Source organism: Saimiri boliviensis, chromosome 10 (genome assembly GCF_048565385.1).
Source record: "Saimiri boliviensis isolate mSaiBol1 chromosome 10, mSaiBol1.pri, whole genome shotgun sequence".
NCBI lineage: Eukaryota > Metazoa > Chordata > Mammalia > Primates > Cebidae > Saimiri > Saimiri boliviensis.
Window position 1 is genome coordinate 119,539,632 of NC_133458.1, and position 24,793 is coordinate 119,564,424.

General features: G+C 44.2%; 1 protein-coding gene across 2 annotated transcripts in view; it reads right to left on the reverse strand.

Moving 5' to 3' along the window:
• EEPD1 (endonuclease/exonuclease/phosphatase family domain containing 1) overlaps positions 1 to 24,793 on the reverse strand; it is a 141,122-nt gene that overhangs the window by 54,035 nt on the left and 62,294 nt on the right. For both annotated transcript variants that reach the window (XM_074379820.1, XM_010341306.2), the window contains exon 3: positions 2,411 to 2,462. In XM_074379820.1, coding sequence (XP_074235921.1) covers positions 2,411 to 2,462 — 52 coding nt within the window. The remainder of the gene's footprint in view (positions 1 to 2,410; positions 2,463 to 24,793) is intronic.

Here is a 24,793-nt window from a genome sequence, read left to right on the forward strand (position 1 = left end):
CCTGCCTCTGCCTCCTGAGAAACTGGGATTATAGACAGACACCACTACCGTCCAGCTAATTTTTGCATTTTTGGTAGAGACAGGGTTACACCACATTGACCAGGCTGGTCTTGAACTTCGGACCTCAAATGATCCACCCTCCTCAGCCTCCCAAAGTGCTGGGATCACTGGCGTGAGCCACCATGCCTGGCCATAACCATTATTTGGCACCTGCATTTTTATTATACTGATAGACCCCAGCACTGGGCTCCACATTTGCTAGCTTTGTCTGATGATTTTTTAAATTGAGGAATAAAACAAATAAGCATAATGAATACTAAGATGACAATTTTTTGAGGAGGAAAAGCTTTTAAAAAGTTTCAAGAACATACAAGGAACTCACATACCCCTCTACACAGAAGGATCAATTGTTTGTATTTTGCCTTATTTACTTGATGAATTATGCTCATCTTTCTCTGGCTCTACCTGATATATATATACATCACTATTTTTTTTCTTGGATTATTGGAGAACAAATTATAAACATGCCCTTTATTCCTAAATACACCTGTGTTAATTCCTAACAACAGGGGTCCCCAGTTTGGGCTCTCCTTATGAGAATCTAATGCCTGATGATCTGAGGAGGAAGTTTCATTTCACCCTGAAACCATCTCCCCAACCCAGGTCTGTGCAAAAATTTTCTTCCATGAAACTGGTCCCTGGTACCAAAAAGGCCGGGAACCACTGCTGAAGAACAAGGCCATTCTCTTACATGATCACAAGGAAATGGTTAATGTTAATATAATAACCTTCATCTCATTTACCATCCACATCCATTGTTGCCCAGGGATGTCTTTTATAGCCTGACCACTATGTTTTAATGGCTGAATGCGTATTAAGAATTGATATAAGTAATTAAGAATTAATATGAGTAGAGTGCTTTGGCGTTTAGAAAGCTCTTTTGCTACATTAACTCATTTGCTTCTTGCTTTGCCTCTCTGAGGTCAGGCAGCAGCTCTATCCTTGGTTGACCCAAGATAGAAATGAGGCTGAGGGGACGTCAAAGCCAAAGCAGTGCTCAGCCCCCATTCTCCCCTCGCACCACTGGTTGGTGTTTATTTTAAAGACTTTGTTTTAGTGCCAACCAGCAGATTGACTACTAACCCAAACATTTTATTTTTTGAGACAGGGTCTCTTGCTCTGTCTTCCAGGCTGGAGTGCAGTGGCATGATCTTAGCTCACTGTAGCCTCAGCCTCCTGGGCTCAAGTGATCCTCCTGCCTCAGCCTCCCAAGGAATTGGGACCACAGGTGTGCATCACCACACCTGGCCGATTTTTTTTATTTTCTGAAGAGATGAGGTCTCACTATGTTGCCCAGGCTGGTCTCAAACTCCTGGGCTCAAGCAACCCTCCAGCCTCAGTCTCCTAAAGTGCTGGGACTACAAGCAGAGCCACCTCACCTGGCCCCCCACAAACAGTTTAAATTCCAAAACTAAATGAATACAGTTCAAATGCTTATCTCTCTAACCAAAAATAAATGAATATTGTTTGGGTGCTTTTGCTTCATGTTAGCATTACAGATTCTAATTATCACCTGCAGCTACATATTCAGGAAGAGTCCTGAACTCCCCAGGGTGCGAGAGCTTGGTATAAGTTGGGAGGCCCCTGATGGGCAAGTGGGGGTCCCTGGCCTCCTCAGCACCCACCCAGCCTGTTTTGTGGAGCCACCCCACTACTCATGCCAAACTTGAACCCCCAATTGGCAAAGGATCCCCAACTGCAGGACTGATTTGAACATAGAAAGTCAAGACACACTAGGGGGTCTCTTCCAGTGCACAGTGAAATGTTAGTTTGGGGGCAGGGAGGCATGTTCCCAATCCTCAGTACTAGCCTAAAAAGAGACACAAACTCATGAACTTGACTACTGAATAAAGAAGTACTGGTTTTGGAAATGGAACTCTTGGGATTCAAATCATCACTCTTCTATTTAGTTCATTTGCCTTGGGCAAGTTACCTGGGTCTCAATTCTATCATCCCTACACCCAGATAATAACACACAGCAAGCAGAAATGGAGTGAGGTGGCCAGCACAGATTCCAGTATGCAGGAGGCCTCTGGCTCCAGATGATTCAAAGCACAGAAAGCCTCCTCCAGAGTATGGCCCCCCGCAGTGCGAGCCGCTGCCTTTCAGGCTGCCCGCACGCAACCCTGAGGGAGCCAGGCACAGCCAAGTTTATAGATGTGAACACAGTGTCAGCAAGGTCAGAGGCTGAGGTTAAAATTCTGCATGATTCGCTGACAGTCAAGAATACAAAACAACTGACCGTCTTTTCAGTAAGGGCTGTCTCTGGTGACAGGGAGATGAATTTTTCCTATGTGTGGCCCTCTGTTCTCGGTTTGTGAATATGGGGCAGAAAGAGCAAAATATTTACCTTTTCCAAGGCCTCTCTGTCAAGTAGTTCTTGCACAGCTAGAAGCTTGATGCTGTAAGAAAAAAATCAAAACCACACTTGAAAACTAATCATTTCATGTTACCAAGGATCATCAAACAAGTCACAGAACAAAAGGCTGAGATGTCATCCTGCATTTCTGTGTCACCTCCCATCTTAAGGTGACCTTTTGCTTAAATAAAAATTACTGTTTTGAAAGTATTTAAAATGTTTCTAAATTCTGAAAGTAATTTTTACCATATGATCCAGGAATTTCACTTTTAAGTATATTCCCCCAAAGAATTGAAAGCAGGAACTCGAATAGATAATTGCACACCGATGTTCATAGCAGCCTTATTCACAACAGCCAAAAGGCAGAAACAACATAAATGACCATCAACAGATGAATGAATAAGCAAAATGTAGTACATACACTTAATGGACTATGTAACTCAGCCTTAACAAAGGGCATTCTGATACACGCCATGCTGACAATGAACTTTGGAGACACGCTAAATGAGATAAGCCAGTCACAAAAGACAAATACTATACGGACCCACTTAGACGAGGTATCTTAGTAGTCAATTTCACACAGACAGAAAGTAGAATTGTCAGGGGTGTTTGAACCACAGCAATTCCATCTTGAATAGGGGCTGGGTAAAGTAAGGCCAAGAGCTACTGGGTTGCATTCCCAGGAGGTTAGGCATTAAGTCACAGGGTGAGATAGGAGGTCAGCACAAGGTACAGGCTATAAAAACCTTGCTGATAAAACAGGATGCGGTAGAGTGGCTGACTAAATGACTAAAACCCACCAAAATCAAGATGGCCACAAAAGTGACCTCTGGTCATCCTCACTGCTCATGCGCTGATTATAATGCATTAGCATGCTAAGAGACACTCCTACCAATGCCATGACAACTTACAGGTGACATGGCAATGTCAGGAAGTTACTCTACGTGGGTCTAAAAACGGGAGGAATGCTCAGTTCCAGGAATTGCCTCTTTCCTGGAAAACGCATAAATAATCTACCCCTTGTGTAGCATATAATAAAGAAATAACCATACAAATAGCTAGCCATTCGTTTTTTTTGTTTGTTTGTTTGTTTGTTTTTGAGACAGTCTCTGTCACCCAGGCTGGAATGCAGTGGGATGATCTTGGCTCACTGCAACTTTTACCACCCCACTTCAAGCCATTCTCCTGTCTCAGACTCCCAGATAGCTGGTTTTATAGGTGTGCACCACTATGCCTGGCTAATTTTTGTATTTTTAGTAGAGATGGGGTTTCACCATGTTGGCCAGGTGGGGCTCAAACTCCTGGCCTCAAATGATCCACCTGCCTCAGCCTCCCAAAGTGCTGGGATTACAGGCGTGAGCCACTGCATTTGGCCCTAGCCAGCCATTTTTTATTTCTTTACTTTACCAATAAACTTACTTTCACTTTATAGATTTGCCCCAAATTCATTCTTGCGCAAGGTCCAAGGACCCTCTTTTGGGGTCTGCATTGAGACTCCTTTCTGGTAACAGAATGGCGCTTAGGACTGGGAGAAAAGGAGAATGGAGAGGTATTGTTTAAAAGGTACGGAATTTCATTTTGGGATTAAGAAAAAGTTCTAGAAGGCCAGCACAGTGGCTCATGCCTGTAATTCTAGGACTTTGGGAGGCCAAGGCAGGAGAACTGCTTGAGCTCAGGAGTTCAGGAGCAGCCTGGGCAACATCACAAGACCCTGTCTCTACTAAAAATACAAAAAGTTAGCTGGGCATGGTGGTACATGCCTGTGATCCCAGCTACTCGGGAGACTGGGGTAGGAGAATCTCTTGAGCCTGGGAGGTCAAGGCTGCAGTGAGCTGAGATGGCGCCACTGTACTCCAGCCTGGGCAACATACTCCATCTCAAAAAATAAAAATAAAAAAAGAAAAGAAAAGAGAACATTCTAGAGACAATGAATGGTGGTGATGTTACACAATAACGTAAATGCACTTTATGCCATGCCATTGAACTGTACACTTAACAAGGGTTAAAATGCTAAATTTTATTTATAAACATTTTGCCATAAAATATTCTAAAAGTATCTGACAGCTACTTACTGTAAGGAATTTAAATACATTCAGAAGAATATAAAGAAAACAGTCACCCAGATAGCTAAAACCATTGCTTGCAAAAGGACCCTGCTCAGCCACTCATTTGTTTTCCAAACATTGATGGATCCCTACTGCGTGCAGGTGACTGAGAATCCATGATGGCTATGGCATTCCCTGCCTGGAAGGCACTCACGGCCAGTCCAAAATATGATGTACTGTATGCCAAGTGGGCATACAGAGACGCAGAGAGGAGCCAGGCCCAGCCAAGGCCAGAGAAGGATTCCTGGAGGGACCAGGTTAGCTTTGTCAGGGAAGGGGGCTAGGAATAAAGGCGATCGCAGAGGAGGTCTCCAGAGGCACCCAGGGGAGAGATGACTTGCCGGTTTCCAGCGCAGGTGCCTGAACCAAGGCTACGGCCAGCAGCCAGGGTGACAGAACTGAGAGGTGCACGCGGGTTGACAGGGGAGGTATTTTCCCCTTTTTGACATGTTGCTCTGAAGTGTTCATGGACACGATGAACAGGTGGCCAAGCCTGTGCGGGAGGCCTGGGCTGGACTCAGCACACAGTAAAAGCATGCGAGCTCCAAGGGACTGTTTAGGGAGTGGGTCAGCTGTGGATGGTGTTACAGCACTCCCTGCCCACCCAGCTAATGTGCTAATGGTCACTGGCCATTTCCTCCCCACTCCAGCAACCTGCACAGGCTCTGCAGAATAGAAATGGGCCCACTCTGAAGCACATGCCTCCTCCAAAGGGATTAGACAACTTTTTCTTTTCTTTTCTTTTCTTTCTTTTTTTTTTTTTTTGAGACAGGGTCTCACTTTGTCACCCAGGCTGGAGTACAGTGGCACCATCTTGGCTCACTGCAGCTTTGACCTCCAGGGTTTAAGTGATTCTCCTGCCTCAGCCTTCCATGCAGCTTGGACTACAGGCACACACCACCATACCAGGCTAATTTTTGTATTTTTAGCAGAGATGAGGTTTCACCATGGTGCCCAGGCTGATCTCGAACTCCTGAGCTCAAGTGATTCACCTGCCTTGGCCTCACACAGTACTAGGATTACAGGTGTGAGCCATCACAACTGGTTAGAATTAGTCAATTTTTAAAGTTCGCCTTAATTTGTAGACTTCTTCATACCCTTTGTAAAACTAAGCAAACACTGTCTCACCAAATGCAATGGCTAATTTAAAAGCAGCTTCAAGAAGTGCAATAAAAGTTTTCAAGGCTTATAAGAAACCACCACCACCTACAACAAATTAGGCCGGGTGCAGTGGCTCATGCTTGTAATCCCAGCACTTTGGGAGGCCAAGGTGGGCGGATCATTTGAGGTCAGGACTTTGAGACTAGTCTGGCCAACATGGTGAAATCCTATCTCTACTAAAAGTACAAAAATTAGCCAGGCATGGTGACGGGCACCTGTAATCCCCATTATTCTGGAGGCTGAAGTGGGAGAATCGCTTGAATCCGGGAAGCAGAGGTTGCAGTGAGCCAAGATCGCGCCACTGCACTCCAGCCTGGGCAACAGAGTGAGACTCCATCTCAAAAGCCAACAAAACAAAACAAAACAAAACACACGCACGCACGCACACACACACACACACACACACACACACACACACACAAAACCAGCAAAAACAAAACGAACAAAAAATTAGCAAACATCCAGGCTAATGGACAAGAGGGTGGGTGTTCTCTCTGCTCCAACCCTGTTGGCTTTTGGTCCATCTCTTAGGCAAGTTTGCTTTTGCTGTTTCTCTGTCTTGGAAGGGTCTTCCCCAGGATCCTTCCAACACTGTCTCATCCCCTCATTCTAGTCTAACTATGAATGCCATCTCCTCCAAGCAACCCTCCCTGGACACCTGAGTTAAACCGGCATCCCAGATCACAATATGCTATTTTCTTCAGTGGACTTTGTGCTACCTTGAAGCATGTGCTTATTGGGGTGCTTCTGTCTGTCTCCTCCCAAAAAGCGTGGAAGCCCCTTGAGGCTGGGGACTCAGACATTCTTGCTGATTACATTTTTGGTGTCTGCAACTGGCACATGGAAACTCTCAAGGAATTTATTTGCTGACCAGGCCTGGAGGCCGTCAGGCCAAGTTTAGCAACTCACACATTCATAGTTCACACATTCCAGCCTGAATGGATAATAGCAAAGGCCATGCCTCAGTTTCTCCTTCTGAAAAGAATGCCTCAAACAAGATGATGGGGTGGATCCTCCCTTGACGAATGCATTTATGTAACTGACTGCTATTCATGAAATATGGCTGGTGGCAGGTCAAGGACATTGGCCACTTCTCAGCACATGCTGATTCCCAGTGTGCAAATCCAGATTCCAGGTTACCAACTTGGACAGCAACTTATATGCTAAGTTAGGACTATGCCGTTGTAGCTCAAATTTCAGAAGCTTAAACCGCCTCTGAAATAACCATGATAAATATTTATACTGGAGGGACTTTCAAATAGTCTCCCATTCCTGCCCCTTTTATGGTCATGAAGTCCAATTTAGTATCGGGTATCAGATGGCAACAGTTTAGAGAAAAGGTCTCAACACTGTTAAGACATTCAGCTCTATTTTTCTCCCTACTATTCACTAAGATACTACATTCAAGCCACAGCAGAACAAGATTTGAAAACCAACAATTCCAGGCTCTGAAATGAAAATGACATTAAAATAACTTCAACTGACTCTTATTGAAGTCAAAACCTGAAGGATGCCACACTCTGCTTTCATCCCTTACTGTCCTCTAGAACACGCACGACACAGTCTGGCATGCACAGTGCTACTCTCCAGCCCCGCAACCTCCACGGAACTCTCCCCACTGAACTTAGATTCAGCTTCCAAATCCTTCTCAACACTCCAGTGAGCCACAACCAATCTACTGCAATTGGCATATGAGATAAAATCCCATTTATCATCTGCTCTAAAACCAATACCAAATAGTATCAGTGCATTAGGAGTAGGGAGAGGGGCAAAAACAAACAAAATCCAGAGACGTTCTTACACTACTAAAACCCAGCAACGCAAAATGGGATCGCTTTAGGGGCAGGGGGAGAGAAGACGGTAAGACACTCAGATTTACACAGTTTGTGTTTTGAAATGAGAACAATGCCTATTAAGAAGCTACTGCTACAGCTGCTTATAACTTCAGGTTTCTTCAGAAAGCTGTTTCGTCCTCCTGAGAACTGCAGTCCTTAAGGGTATTCTGAGATGTTTCCTGTTATATAACTATCCTGATTTTATTTTTAACCTTATTGGAAATCCTTCCAGTTTAGGGTATTTATTTCAGTATTTATGATATCAGATTCTTCCAGCACATCAGATACTCCCTGGGAAGAAATTTCAGACATATGAAGGAGCAATAAGCCCATTTACCAAATCCTTCACTCGACATCATCTAACTTCTTGCCCTAGAGGGAATCTGATAGATCGTATTTTCATTTCTGCCCCTTCCTCCCTCCTTCCTTCTGTTCATTCTGCAAACTTATACTGAATATCTCCTATATATCAGAAAGTGCCATGCATCTGGGGACAAGCCGTCCACAGGAGCTCACAGAAGTTAGGGAGCTGCTTTAGCATAAGCCTGAGGAGGAGGAAGGGGTCTCCCTGAGAGTCTCCTGGGTTCCAATGTGGACCCGTAGAGCCAGGCCTAAGAAGTTGTCTGTCAGTGGCCTGGAGCTTGGTCCATCCTCTGAGAACAGCAGAGCCCCAGGAAGATGAAAGCTGCGATGCACTCTAATTTCTTTTTCTGTACCCTACTTTGAGAAGAGTGGCAAATCACAGAAAAGCAGCTGATAGCAGTGATTTATCTAGATAAATGACAGCTTGAAGGGCAAGTTCTGAAGCCAGGATAAGCAACAGTTAGAAGGACCTAGAATGCATGCAATTAAGATCTATAATGGGATTACAGAAAGGGTGTTGGGGAAAGTGCCAGGCAGTCACGGGCAGCACGGAAGATAAGCAGCACCACCAAGGAGACAGAAGCCAGAGGGCACCCTGCAGTCCAGATGGCATGGGACACAGACTGCATGAGCCTCGATGGCCCCCAGAAAGATCCAGGATAACTCTATGGATGTTTCAAAAGCACTTAAAGCATAAACTCCTAACTATAGAGACACTCATGCTTCCAGAATAGATTATAACCTAAAGGATGCTACAGTCAGGATTCACTCTGGTTCCCTTTCTCTGAGGATTCCGGCACTTTGAGTTCCCATTGCATTTATTAAATGACATAGTATAGTCCATGAGACAGAGCAGCATGTAACAGATAGAGAATGAATGTGGTATGATGGATCCATTCATTCACTGCATGGATAAAAGACCTAAGGTTATACATTATGCACCAGGCACTCCTGGGTGCTGGGGACACACTGATGAGCAAAAGTGCCTCTACCCCTGGGCATCTGCGGATCTAATGGAGGAACCAAGTAAGTGCATCAGTTGCATAATGGGCACTCTCAGGAGGCAAACACATGGTGCCATGTGCCTGTAAAGCTGGGAGCTCCTGGGAAGTGGCCTCTACGCTGACACCTTTGGGCCTGCACAGCATAGGGGAGGATGGCAGTGTCCAGGTAGCGTGGCAGGAACAGCTAGAGCAAACGAGCGAGGGGACAGAGTGAGCATGGCCTGCTCAGGGACTGCGCACCAACCAGGGACATGGGGCGGTGGGGATGAAGGTGGGAGGTAGGCACCCCAGGATACTTCTGCAGAAACAGGCAGGCTGGGCCTGCTCAGAGGGTTTGTCAAGCCCACATCAAGGAATTTGGCAAGGAGTAGCCATAAATAATTTAGGGCACTGATGTGGCAGAGGCCCAGGGACACAGAAAGTAACTAATAAAAATATGAATATGGCCATGGTGTGGAGAATGGGTGGAGGTGCGGTGGGGGTGGCAGCGCTGAAGATAGAGAGACCCAGGACGGGTCCAGGTAAGAGAGGAAGGTGGCCTGTGCAGGGAAATGGCACGGTGCTAATTCTGCACAGGTGAGCAGCTGGTAGGGCCTGATGAATGGATGGGGGGAACAAGAGAGAAACATCACCCTAGTTTCTACCTTGTGAAACTGGGTGCTGAAGGAACCATCTACTTCGAGAGCCAAGCTGGGCTGGAGATGCAAGTCTGGTCTTGGACACACTGGGGTTCAGGGCCTTGGGACCTCTGAGTGGAGTTTGAGGAGACAACTAGCTGTACCTCAGCAAGTCCTGGGCTATAGATTTGGACATCAGGAGCAGGAGGATGGTGACGAAGGGGTGAGACTATCCAGCAGCTGTGCGGACAGAGAAGACAGTCCTGGATAGGTGTCCAAGGGCCATCAACATTTAAAAGCTGGAAAGGGGGATGGGAGCCTGTCATGGAAGCGGCAAAGGGACTGTCAGGAAGGTAGAAGGGAAACCTGGAGCACATGGCCGGCAGCCATGGCGGGAGAGTGCTGCAAGAGGGCAGGGAGCTGCCGTTCAGATTTTGCAGAATGCCAGGTAAGCAAAGGCTAGTGGCATTGGAGAGAGTGACTGCAGGAAGTGGTGGAGATGATGCCAGGTTTCAGTGGGTGAGAAGTGGGAAGAAGTGAAGAAGGAGAAATGACGACATTAAAATCTACATACAAGATGTTGGGTGGCTTCTCACAGATGATTTTCCAAGGAGAATAACTCAAAGCCCAGCAGGTATTAGCCTTATTGAAGTGAATGCAATTACTAAAGCACAAGCAGTCCCTCTCTCAGCTATGCATTCACATTAGCTCTCTCTCTCTTCCCCCCATGCCTTCCCTCCCCTCCCCAAATGATATAATCATGGAACCCGGTTTTTCTCTCAGAACATAATCACCATTTGCAGGATTTGGAAGAAAACGAAAGGTCATGAAAGTTGTAAATGAAGCCTGGGCTAGTTTTGTTTTATACTATAATACTTCTACACCCTTCGCTGCAAGAAAAAGAGGAATGTGAAGACCCTGAACTGAAAAGACCACACCAAACCCCAGTGCCTCCAGCAATGCTGGTGACACAGGTCCTGCACCTCGTGTACCAGCCCACACTGTCTCCGGGACTGTGCAGCAAATGACAGGGAAGGGGTTTCCACACGTGTCTTCAGAAGAGGGGTTCAGTAGCATAAACCTGGGGAGAGAGGAACTTTCCAGGCAGCCTTTCAGGAAGAGAGAGAGGAGGCCCAAGAGGAGAACATGGGGCAAAGGCGTAATCGCAGCCAGGGCCAGGTGGCCGAGGGCAATGGCCACTCTCTACTCACATGTCCCAGTGACAAACCTTCTGAGCAGGCCTGGCCCCACCTGTGTCTGCAGAATAACTTATTCCTTCACTCATATCACTGATTTGATTTTCCATAGCATTTGTTTTTTTTTTTTTTGAGAGGAGTCTTACTCTATTGCCCAGGCTGGACTGTAGTTGCACAATCTCAGCTCACTGTAGCCACTGCCTCCTGGGTTCAAGCAATTCTCCTGCCTCAGCCTCCTGAGTAGCTGGCACTAAGGTGTGTGCCACCACGCCAGGCTAATTTTGTATTTTTACCATGGAGTTTTACCATGTTGGCCAGGCTGGTCTCGAACTCCTGACCTCAAGTGAGCTGCCTGCCTTGGCTTCCCAAAGTGCTGGGATTACAGGTGTGAGACACTGCGCCCAACCTGTATTTGTTTTCTGTGGGGTGGAGTTACTTAAGAAGTTTTGTGAAAGTCAAATTCACAAATGGCATCAATCCAGATGTCTGAACACACCTTTCCCTTTCAAGCTAAATTCCGGGTTAACTTCTGAGTAAATTAAAAAAGGAACACCTCAATCCTTCTTTAATAGAGATAGGGTCTCACTGTGTTGCCCAGGCTGGTCTCAAACTCCTGGGCTCAAGTGATCCTCCCACTTCACCTTTCCACAGTGCTGGGATTAGGCTGGGCATGGTGGCTCATGCCTGTAATCCTATCATTTTTGGGAGGCCAAGGCAGATCACCTGAGGCCAGGAGTTTGAGACCAGCCTGATCAACATGGCGAAACTCTGTCTCTACTAAAAATACAAAAATTAGCCGGGTGTGATGGCATGTAACTGTAATCCCAGCTACTTGGGAGGCTGAGGTAGGAGAATTGCTTGAACCTGTGAGGCGGAGGTTGCGGTGCATTGCACTCCAGTCTGGGCAACAAGAGTGAAACTGTCTCAAACAAAAACAAAGTGCTAGGATTACAGGTGTGAGTCACTGTGCCTGGCCAAGAATCTCTTGTCTCTTGTTTTTATCACCAAATTTTAGAAGACATCATGGGTGTCAGATGCAGGCCTGTTTTCTCCGATGCTTACTTTCCTCCCTCATTGGCTCAGAGCTGAGGAAACACAGGGGCCATCAGCGTCTGCACATCAGTGGACATACCCAGGGGGAGGGGATGGGCTCCGGAGAAGGAGCTGCTTTTCCTGACTATGTCCTTGACAGCGCTGCATCCCATCACTGCCAAGACATCCTTCTGTGCCAAAGCCAAGTGCAGGATTAGGATGTTAGCACAGAACAATCTCCGTGGAATTTAGCTTGGGCAATAACTGTTCTTAGTGGGTTTGAAAGAAATGGTCTGCAAAACAATCTGGGCAGGAAACTTCTTCGATGACAGTGCCCATATTTTTTGTTCCATCCAGGTTTTCAACTGCTTGAATTGGTTGCAGTATATTCTGTTTTCTTAGAAAATTGTCCAATCCACTCAGATTTTCAAACTTTGAGCCCAAAATTACACGAGTAATCACTTTAAACTTAATAATCACCTCTGTATCTGCTTCTGGGCACCCCCTCCCTTCTTTAAGATGGATAGATATTTTTCTCATTTTGAAAATCAGATCTGTGAGAAATCAGTCTACTTTGTTTCCTAAAAATTAGCACCACGATTATCAATTATACCATTCTTTTTGTAATTTGGGTTCATATTTATCTTAATTCTCCAGTTTTCCATTGTTTTCTTTGGTTTCTCTCTCACCTTCTTTTGTTTAAATGATTTATTATATATGGAACCATACTTTTTTTCTCAAAGCATGTATTTATCCTTGTTTCAAATGTCATTATGCAGTTTTCCTGTTACTTTCTATGCAGTCTACAGTTGCAGTTTTGATCTCTTATTGGATTCAATAGTTATGAATTGTGTTTTTCTAGCTCTGAGTAATTGGGTTTTCAATTTTGTTTTCTACAGTTCTAGCACACTCTTATTAGGGGAAGCACCCTGCGTATTTCCTGATTTTTAAAATGTATTGATACTCTTTGGGGTCTGCTTTGTGCTGACTTTCGCGTTTCTATTTCCCAAGCATTTGAAGAGTTCCAGAATGGGTTTTTGGATCTATCAGTGTCCACTTTTAAGTTTTCCATGTTAATATAGGAAACAAGAGTGAGTTCAGGCTGCACTGCCTACTGACTGCTGGGTCTTAAGAAACCTGAAGAACTCAGCGTCAGGTAGGAAGAGAGAGAGAAACTAGCACCCGCCTCCATGGCCGGGAGCAGAGGTGAGTAATGTAAGGTACTTCGCACACTGCTCTGCTCACAAGCCTCTCTAAATGTCTGCTGTTACTACTCATCATTCAGAGCCTTTCCTTAGCCAGTAATGCCTCTCGAAGAATAGAATAAAGACTGAAACCACCTTTTTTTTTTTGGTACCACCCCGTTTTAGATAAGCAGCATTACAACCCTTATCTCCCCTACTTCTTTGATCTTTGTTAGCCATACTCTAAGGCAGGCGTCCCCAAACTTTTTACACAGGGGGCCAGTTCACTGTCCCTCAGACCATTGGAGGGCCGCCACATACTGTGCTCCTCTCACTGACCACCAATGAAAGAGGTGCCCCTTCCTGAAGTGCGGCAGGGGGCCGGATACGTGGCCTCAGGGGGCCGCATGAGGCCCGCGGGCTGTAGTTTGGGGACGCCTGCTCTAAGGCTTAGATTCAGAATACAGGCATTTGCTTGTCTTTCTATTACATAGCTGATTGTAACAACAATTTTTGACATTTGTATTTGTTTGTTAATCGGACTTACAACAATAATTTAAACTGCTCTCTAGTTTTACAGAATCTGGTGCTTATGTTACCTACTCTTGAGCTCTGTTTTAACTCTTGAGCATCTATGACAGGCTTTAAAGTGAATTTTAAAGAAAGGGGCAGGTTTGTATACTTCTCTAAGCCCCTGTATGTCTGAGAAAGTCTTTCTGATTGGCTTCACAGACAAAAGGCACCTCAGCTGAGCATAAAATTGCTTGGTTTGCAGCATAACCCCCCAACTTTGTAGAGGGTTCACAAACTCATTTGATAATTAGAAGGACTTTTAATGCTTCAGATTCTCAGGCTCCACACGTAGGTTGGTGTTATGGGGCCTGGGAATAGAGCCTTTTTTTTTTTTTAATTCCCAGATGTTTTAATCTTCTGACAGTTTCTGTAAACACGGTCTTTGTGTTATACAGAACAAGTCTATAATAGTCAACTTAACTTTTGTTACTTTTTTCTCCGTTTGGATGAAATGCTTATCCCTCTCTTTTACCCTTGTTATTCTTTATTATTCCCAGGGTGTGCTCAGATGTAGCTGTCTCTTCCCTGAGTTTGTTCAGAATGTGGTTGCGTGAACCCTTTGAAATTCACGCACAGTCCCTCATGAGCACAGGGCTTCCTTCCATCACAGTTTGGATAACAGATCACTGATTTCAATAATCACCAACACCAAAAATCTGAATGTGGGCAGTCAGTTCCACCTTCCACATGTATAACTTGGTCTCTTGTTTTTCTCTTTTTTTTCTCTTGTATTTTCCAGAACCTTTACTTTTTCCCCCCCTCACTCATATTACTGATTAGATTTTCCATGGCATTTGTGTTGTTTTCTGTGGCTGTTCTGACAAATTATCACAAACTTGGTGACTTAACACAACAGAAAGTCATTCCCTCAGTTCTGGGGGCCAGAAGTCTCAGGCTCACTGGGATGAAATCAAGCTGTCGGAATGGCTGTGCTCCCTCTGAGGCTTGAGAGGAGAATCTATTTTGTTTGTTTGTTTGTTTGTTTGTTTGTTTGTTTGTTTTTCATCTCTGGTGGCTGCCTGCATTCCTTTGTTGGTGGCCTCATCACTCCAGTCTGTCTATGGTCATATTGCCTTCTCTCCTGTCTATCATCACATCTCCTTCGTCCTCTTACAAGGATGCTTGTGATTGCATTTAGAACCCATAAACCAGCATGACCCAGTATAACCCCCTTACCTCTCAACATCCTTCACTTAATCAAATCGGCAAAACTTTTTTTTTTTTTTTTTCCATGTGAGGTAATACTCACAGTGCTAAGAATTAGGATACAGAAAACTTTTGGAGGTTATTATTCAGTTTACTATATATGAATACTTCTCTATACTCTTGCTAATTTGGATTTTATTTCTGCTATTGGATCCTTAAAACCTTTCCTTATTGAGTCCATCCCTTGTTTTTCCCTTTCTGTTGCTTTTCCATATCAAACAACCTTTCTTCATGTTTTACTGTTCCTGTTCCAGGGAGACCATGTCCTTTTGCTGTATATTGACGATGTCACACATTTTCCCAAAACCAACTTCTGGATTCTGCTGTAGATGGTTTTTCAAAAGTAGAAAGTCCATCTAAGCCTTCAGAAGCTCTTGCTTTTACCTTGTTCTGCAGGACTCTTCCACAGCCTTTTTATTTTTAGTCTTTATGCATCCTTAAACAAGGAAATATTTGTCCAGCTATTAGGATTGGACCAAGGGTCGGCCCATTTTCTACCCGCCTGTGTAAAGGATCAATCTCTCCTTCTCAGACCCACCTCGGGAGGGAATAGGGAAAGAGCTCAGCTTCTAGCCAACTGGAAACCTTTCACTCCACTGAGATGCCACTGAACAGAAGTGACGATGGACAGCAAAAGTCAGGCTGGCTGCTGACCAGAGACTCAGAAACACTTCCATATATATGCTTCCCCACCCCCACCCCCAGCAGTAAACTGCCTATTTAATGCCACTTTTAAAAAAGCTGAAACATTTAACCTAATCTAAGATCTGAGGCCCCACAGGAAAGTCCATTAGAAAGTTAATGGCTTGGCTTAGCTGCAATTTTATTCCTGGAAAATTTGGAAGAAAAGGCAGGGGAACAGACTGAACTGCAGAAAGAACCAACGAAGAGGAGAAAGAGGATTCAGTCGAAAGTGTTTTCCAGATGTCGGTCCCCTGCTAAGCCTTGATTATATGATTTTACTTACATCTGCAAGTTTCTCCTTGTAGACATCATTGTAACAAATTGCAGATTCTAAAGTTAAACAAAGTATCCAAAGACTGACTGTGTGCTTTGCATGCTACAACATTAACTTTTCAACTTTCTCCCCCTGACCCTTGGCTTTGGGACATCTTCATCCTCAACTGAAGAGGCAGGGATTTTGATTCATATTTTACAGCATCAGAGAGATGAAGTGGCTTGTGCAAGGTCCGTATAGGGATGAGCCCAAGCTTGCAATGATTTAAAAGCAAGTACTACTTTTTATTCATTCAAAAAATATTTACTAAGCATCTACTATGTGCCAGGTATAGTTCTTGACATCACAGGTAGGGTGACATGGCAAGAAATAAATCAGAATCTTCACTCTGATGAAGCTTACATTTTAATGAGGGATTGGGAGTGGTGGCCTGCAGGTCAATGTTTAACCACTGGCTCCAGGGGTGGGGGATGCAGTTGCCGCATTTGCCAATTTCTGTGGTGTCTTCCATACTCCCACCAAGGCCCATTTCAAGTCACCAAACTGGCATGACTGAATGCAGAGCTGGGAAGAGATATGTACAAAAGGCTTCTGAGAGCCCTTCCACACAGCTCCACCCAGCACGCAACAGTGAGGAGGTGCTGAGGTCTGGATGTCAGTATCCCCTCTTCCCCTCAATTTCTATGCTGAAATTTATTTAGAATTATTACATTTATGTATGTATGTATGTATGTATGTATGTATGTATTTACTGAGACAGAGTCTTGCTCTGTTGCCCAGGCTGGAGTGCAATGGCGTGATCTCGGCTCACTGCAACCTCCACCTCCTGGGTTCAAGCAATTCTCCTGCCTCAGCCTCCCAAGTAGCTGGGATTACAGGCACCTGCCACCACGCCTGGCTAATTTTTGTATTTTTAGCAGAGATGGAGTTTCGCCATGTTGGCCAGGCTGGTCTTGAACTCTTGACCTCAAGAGATCTGCCCACCTCAGCCTCCCAAAGTGCTGGGATTACAGGTGTGAGCCACCTGTGTTGAAATTTAATGAGTCGTGTGATGGTATTTGGAGGTTAGGCCTTGGGGAGGTGATTAGGACATGAGGGATTAGCACCCTTATTAAACAGGCCTCAAGAGAGCTGCTTTGCTCCTTCTACCATGTGCGGATCCAGTTAGGAGGTACCATCTATGAACTAGGAAATGGGCTCTTACCAAACACTGAATTCGCCGGCACCTTGATCTTAGACTTAGCAGCCTCCAGACTGTGAGAAATAAATGTCTGTTGCTTATAAGCCACCCAATATATAGTATTTTGTTACAGTACTCCAAAAACACTAAGACAGGAAGGATCTGCAATGAACATTATAGTTATCACATAATTGTTCATTCAAGGGTTAACTGTATCCTGAATACAATATAAAATAAATTAATACCATCATATAATGTGTCTAGTGATAAATTTATTAAAAATAAAGCCAGGCAAGGGAACATGAGTGACAGGGAACACAGTTCCATATGTGCCCAGTGTGCTGTGAGGAGGCCACAGAGGACCTGTCCCATAAAGAGGCATTTGATCAGAAATTGGATTTTCTCATCTATAAAATCAGGATAATAATTGCAGCTATTTAGAAAATCAATGAAATGGCATCTGTGGCAATGTATTGCTTCCAGCATATAATAGGTACACCATAAATGACAGTTATTAATATTTATCTGAATTAAAATGGACATGACCTCATACATGATTCTTACCTTTTTTAGAACTGATCAGAATATAAAACTTTCATTCCTCAAAATCACACTGGTATTCTAGCCACCTAAAAAAACAGGATCTAAATGATTGCCCCACAACCTGAAAATCTTCCTATAAAGGTGGAATTGCTTAGTTAAGATTTTAGGGTGCCAGGCTGGGACATGTGGTCCTGCAGTGCCCCTGTTATTATTATTAAATAATCTGATTACATTCTTTAACAGCTAGCACTTTAATTCTAGATCAATCCAGGCTCATCCTTCTTAAAGAAGTACAAAGAATATCATAACTTTTCTGAAGCTGAGCATACAAAAGTTTTGTTCTCCATCTTCCAAAATTAAAAATAAAGAGAAACACAGATAATAAACATATACGATAGAGCCCACTCTTAAATACTTTCAAAGCTGTAACATTCGTTCAAAATGCAAGTTCGTTTATTAAAAGATGATAAGGAACAAAGCTCCAAAAGATAAGGTTGTATAAAATGTAGAAAAGAAATTACATATTGGGTCATTTTAAATTGAAGAATGAAACTCTTCCCTCAAACTGGGAAAAATTACTGCTTTGATTATTTAAGAACTCAGTGTTGTTGGCTGGATGTGGTGGCTCATGTCTGTAATCTCAGCACTTTGCGATGCTGAAACAGGTGGATCATTTGAGGCCAGGAGTTCGAGACCAGCCTGACCAACAGGGTGAAGCCCTGTCTCTACTAAAATGTAAAAATTAGCCAGGTGTGGTGGTGGGCACCTGTAATCTTAGCAACTTGGGAGGCTGAAGCAGGAGAATCGCTTGAACCCAGGAGGCAGAGGTTGCAGTGAGCAGAGATGGAGCCACTGCACTCCAGCCTGGCGACAGAGCAAGACTTCCTCTCAAAGAAAAAAAAAAAAAAAAAAGAATTCAGTGTAGTTACAAGTTCGTTATGGGCAGAGGGTGAAAGGAGAAGGAGAAAACGTTTTTCTCGACCTGCAATCTGACACACTCTGAACCACATGTCGGAAGCATTCTCATGTTCTCTGCAGGATATGAGATGGAGTGATTGCCATGAGCTCTGCTTCAGAGATGAGGACAACAGGGCCAAATGGATAGAAAAAGCAAAGTGCCATTTGCCACTGGGGCTCACAGCTTCTACAGGGACCTCTTTCTTTCATCCCAAACTTCCTCCCCAGTCACAACCAACTGGCAAGAGATGAAGCTATGGAACTTCTATGAGGTTCTTTTTGGTTATTCTTAATCCATGTGGTTATGATGACACAAGTCTAGGTATCTCCAAAGCAAGGGAGGGCTCTGATTGGAACTGTTCACCTCCCCAACCCAAGTGAACTGGGGACTTCTCCTTGGAACTTGAGCCTTTCCTTTCTCCCCTAATTTTTTTCCTTTTTTTTTTTTTTTTTTGAGATGGAATCTTGCTCTGTCTCCCAGGCTGGAGGGCAGTGGCGTGATCTCGGCTCACTGCAACCTTTGCTGCCCAGGTTCAAGCAATTCTCCTATATCAGCCTCCCAAGTAGCTGGGACTACAGGTGCACGCCACCATGCCAGCTAATTTTTGTATTTTAGTAGGGGGTTTCACCGTATTGGTCATGCTGGTCTCGAACTCCTGACCTCAGGTGATCCACTCGCCTTGGCCTCCCAAAGTGCTGGGATTACAGGCATGAGCCACTGTGCCCGCCAGCACCCCCCTAATATTTTCAACATGCTTTCACCTAAGAAGGAACCATCTGCTCAATAAAAATCAGAAAATGCTGCAAACATCATCTAAAGGCATTTGTTCCTTCAGGAAAAAGTCATTTTTAACACCCTTCTTCCCAGTTGTTCTTCCTGAATCGTTCTTTAGTTATTTCTTGGCTTTCACTGGAGGAAGCATAGGAAGCAACAAGATCAAACTAGCTTTTTTCATCTACTGTGGGGACAGCGTTCCTATCCTCCATGACCTCACCTGCTAGCAGAGGGGACTCTAGCTGGGCCTGTTGCCCTCCGTACTTCCATTCTCCTGCGCTCTTCCTCTGCAACCTGCTCAGGCCATGTGGGATGAACTTCTAGGGCCAATCTTTTCTGATTTTCTTACCTTTCCTTTTCATTCACTAGCTTCCCCTCAAATACTGTAATCTTTTGTATTTTATGTATCTCTTTATGTGTATCTAAGCCTGTCAGAATGAAGTAAACACACACTCTCTCTTGTCTTTAAATGTATGCTGGATAGCTATCAGGTCAGTAATTAGGAGGTTCAAGCTGTTTTTGGTCCTCACCTTTTTTCTTTTTTTCTTTTTAAAGAGACATAGTTTTGCTATGTTGCTCAGGCTGGTTTTGCACTCCTGGGCTCAAGCAATCCTCTTGCCTTGGCCTCCCAAAGTGCTGGGATTACAGGTGTAAACCACCACACTTGGCCCGGTCCCCACCTTTTTGTATTTTGGAATTCATAGGGGATTCCTTGTTACTTTTTTTTTTCTTTTTTTTCTGTAAAATGTCCACAAGTTTAGGTTTTGCCATCTAGTTGCTCTTTTGTTGCTAACATTTCAATTATGATCTATTTCAAACCTACAAGAAAGTTTAGTGCACGATACAGTGAAGACTCATAGACACACCGCCTACATTCCACAGTTACCATTATCATTATCACACGTCTGCCCATCCAATCAGACATCAGTCCATCTTATTTTCTAAGCTGCATTTCAAAGTATGTTACAAATCAATGATTTGGTTTTTTGGTATTTACCACAAAGGAAAGGTAATTTCTCTTATTTTCTGCAGGAAAGTTCCTACAGACTTCCAGACACCAACCCAAAACCCTACTTTCTTGCTCTACCTAAAACCCAGTATGAACACTTCTCCTTCAGAACAACCAGTCTCCCTCCCACTGGCCTATGTCTCTTCCACCTTCTAATGCTCTCATCCTAAGCTTGTCAAGCTACCATGACATGCCTATATTTCTAAAGCCCAACTTTACATTTGATCATATAGTTTTAGAAAAGAGAGGGTAATGGTTTCACATAGTACCGTAGTCACCCCATATCTGCAGTTTCACTTTTCATAATTTCAGTGACCCACAGCCAATGGAATATTAAATGGAAAATTCTGGAAATATACAATTCCTGATCTCGCACTGCACCGCTCTGTCTCACCAGGGATGTAAACACCCTCCTTTGCTCAGCGTCTTCATCTGCAGATGCTTCCCCTCCTTTAGACACTCAGCAGGTTTCCTATTAGCTTCTATCAGCACAAGAAGAAGAATGAGTACAGCATAACAAGGTGTTTTGAGAAAGAGAGAGAACACATTCCCATACATTTTTATTACCATCTATTGTTATAATTTTTTAGTTTTTTCTGCTCTTCCTCCCCCTCCTGTTACAAATTTTCTATTTTATTATTCGTTATTGTTGTTCATCTCTTTCTGTACCTAATTTATAAGTCAAACTTTACCATACATATGTATGGATAGGAAAAAACAATATATAGGGTTTGGTATATCTGAAGTCTCAGAAGATATCCCCCAAGGACAAGGGGGACTACTGTACTCAGGACAAATGAGCCCCCCTTGTGCACTTGAAAACAGAATGATACTGGCTCTGCCCTGGGCCCTTAGGGACCATTACCCAGCTCTTAATAACAACCAGAGTATCATTTCTGCCCAGCCAGGCTTACTGCCGCTGTTCTCAACCACACATTGCCATCATCTTAAGCACTTCTTGTTTCATTTCTCTGGGAAAGAGTAGGAGTGTTTAACTGAACACGCAAGAGAAAAAGAAATTTCTGCTTTCACAGCACACTGAAAATTAGAAAGTTAGCTAACACAATGCAGGGTCTGTGATTGCAAATTAATACTCCAGCCAAAATTCCTCATCTGGCATTCCGTGCTAACCTTTCACCCCTTAGCAAGGCTTCTCTTCCTCTTATGCCAGACAAAATTCACCTCTGCGTTTTGTCAGAGACCATGGCCTCATTAATCAGCAAAAAGCAATCCCCACTCTCTCCCTGTAACACAAACCAGCCAGTTAGGTTCTCTGGGCAGGGAGTTGTTTAAAGTAGCAATTATAAGAGCACATTTCATATGAATCTTTTGGTTAATTTTTTTTAAAGTATCAGAGGCATTTGAACCAGAGTGACTCCATCTTGAATAGGGGCTGGTAAAAAAAGGCTGAGACCTACAAGGCTGCATTCCCAGGAGGTTAGGATTCTAAGTCACAGGATAAGACTGTAGGTTGCCCCAACATACAGGTCGTAAAGACCTTGCTGATAAAACAGATTGCAGTAAAGAAATGGGCCAAAACCCACCAAAATCAAGATGGTGATGAAAGTGACCTCTGGTCATCCTCACTATGCATTACATACTAATTATAATACATTAGCATGCTAAAAGACACTCCCACCAGTGCCATGACAGTTTATAAGTGACAATTTATAGGAAGTTACCCTTCATGGTCTAAAAAGGGGAGGAACTCTCAGTTCCAGGAACTGCCCAACCCTTTCCTGGAAAACTCATGAATAATCCACCCCTTGTTTAGCATATAATCAAGAAATAACCTTAAATATTGGCAATCGGTGGCCCATGCCGCTGCTCCACCTATGGAGTAGCCATTATTTATTCCTTTACTCTCCTGATAAACTTGCTTTCACTTTACTCCATGGATTTGCCCCAAACTCTTTCTTGTGTAAGATCTAAGAACCGTCTCTTGAGGTCTGGATCGGGACCCCTTTCCACTAACAAAAGCAGTTATTTATAAAGCATATAGTTACTGCAGAAAATTTTTAAAATACAGAAAAAGTAAAGGAAACATCAGCCATAATTCTGCTACCTAGGAATTACCTTTAAGGTCTTGATATGTATCCTTCTAGACCTTTAAAATATGAATCTATACATTTAATAAAATGGGAATCATATTGCATGTGCTATTTTCTGTTATTTTAAGTTGCCACCAAGTAATGTTATACATTACTCTCATTATCATTGACATATGACCTCGTGTCATTGTTATTTGACATGATTTTAATAGAGCTATATACACATATATAGATACATGCTATAATTTAATAAGTCTTTTTGGACATTTGAACATCAAGGCTTTTCAAACTTTTGTGAAAAACCTTGAACTCTCTGAACAACTTTAACTGTTTCAAACAGTCCATTCCCAGGAGTGCTAGGTCAAGAGCCTGTGTGCATTTTTAAAGTTTGTACTAACTTTTGCAAAATTGCTTTGCAGATTTAGAATTCCACTAGCAGCTGCACAACCCACCCCTTTGCTCTGGGTAACTCTGAAAATCCTGATCAATCCAATAGGTGGAAAAGCTGTTATTAAGCAATTTACATTTACATTTACTTGAGCACTAAAGAGACTGAAGATTTTACTGACCATTGCCAGTTGTTTCCTCAGGACCAGTGAACAATGGTGACAGGAGAGGAACAGTCCCAGGGGACTGTCTCCACCACCCCTGTGAGTCACATGGGAAGGTCCACTGAGCTCAGCAGCCCTGTGTGGGGCAGTCAATAAACATCAGAACCTCTGCACCTTAGCTGAGTTTTGGAACCTCTTCCCTCCTTCCTCTCCTTTGGTAATTGGTTGTATTTCTCTGGATAAACTAGAACACTATGTATAGGATTTTTAGATTCCCAAATCTAACTACTATCAATATCTTGCCCCAGAGGTTTTGTGTGGGGACCCACCAGCTGGAATAAGTATGATTAAAACCCACTCACTGGAGAGAGAGGGAAACAAAGGTATTTGAAAAGATTTACCCACTGGCTCAAAATCATATGGGTAAACTAGACCCAGGAGATGTGGCTCCCATCCTCTTTGTCTTTGGCTGAAAAGGAAGACATCCACAGAAGTATAAACAATGTGAAAGAATTTGGTTGTATTGGACACATGCCTGCAGTCTGCAGGGAGGCCCAGAGATTTTCCAGAAGGGGAGAGGGATCTCCCAGAGATATCACAGGCACTTGCTTGCTCTCGCCTCCCGCCTCCCACCCAGAAACAGCCCTAACATCAGGGGAAGGGGACCAGCCCACACTCCCCAAGGATCTAATCACAACGCTGCACTTAACCATACAGAACAGACTGGCACAAAAATCCCAGGCAGCAAGCGCCCCAACACATGGTGCCTACAGGCTTCGAGAATGAGAGTGGGTATCCCTCTTCAGGGACAAATGGGCACTTACTTTGCATTGAGAGCCTTGGCTGTCTGTGAAATTTCAAACCTATTCTGGAATCAGCTTCCATATGTGTAGTGATCTGGCTGGCCTCTGGATATCTGTGTATCTGCATTACAAAGAGGAAAAACGGTCCACCTACCTCTCCAGCAATTAACTTCTGCAGCTGGGTGTCCATACTGAAAGCTACAGTTAAAAGGTCGAGCCCCTTAAAAGCCGTAGCAGCCCCTAGTCCCACCAAATTGGCTTTCATCTCCTGGGGAACAGGCGGGTGCCTTAAGGGCTTGATGACCACGCATGGCGCTGAGGCCCCCACTGCCCTGATGCAACGCTGTGGGCCGCAGAGTCACAGGGAGGGCAGCAGCGGGTGGGCTCGGATCTGGTTTTCGTTAAGCAACAGCATATCACCCGTGTCTTCAAAGCTACAGTTCCCAGACGCCACCACTATGAATTCCAGCTGCTATGCTTGAAACCCTATCCTCCAGCCTACAATTGAGGCCCCTCTGGTCCTTCATAGTCTACAATTTAAAATACCAAATTCAGGGGGGCCCAGGAGCTCCTCACTGGCTCAGAACCTCACGGGCAGATCAGAGTCAAGCCTGGAAAGCTGCCTGGGATCCCAGCAGAAACTGCTGACCCCATAATACTGAGTGGCTGCATGACAGGGGCCTTTAATTATATGAGCTTGATTCTCCCAGCTCAGGGAATTCCAAAGGAGGTTCTGAGTGGAGTCAACTTCAAAAGCACTTCCAAGAAGGTGGCGGGAGGAAACATCCATTCCTGCTGGGAAGCTCCTGCGTCAATGTCAGCCAGCGCTAGTTAGCTTACAACAACTGCTGGCTTGTATTTCTGGATAGGATAACGGTTCTCCAGGGTTAGCAAACATGGCCTGGGAGTGTTCCTAAAACACATAGCTGGGCCCCACCCCCAGAGTTTCCTACTTAAGTAGGTCTGAAGAGGCCCGACAATTTGCATTTCCAACAAGTTAACAGAAGAGGCAGATGCCACCACACTGAATGGGGTATGATATCAAATTAATGATGGCACTTTGACGAAGATTGCACCGTGGCCAACTTTACGTGGTATCATGGATGAGCTCCCTGACCAGACCTGTTGATGAGGAGCAGCAGCACTCTCTGGGGGATACCCAGTGGTTTTGTGGGGGTGCAAGATGGGACAGCCCAACTTCATCTCTCAAATAGGACATCTACTTCCGGTGGATGCTGTCTGAAAAATCAAATGTCACCACCTGAGAGCAG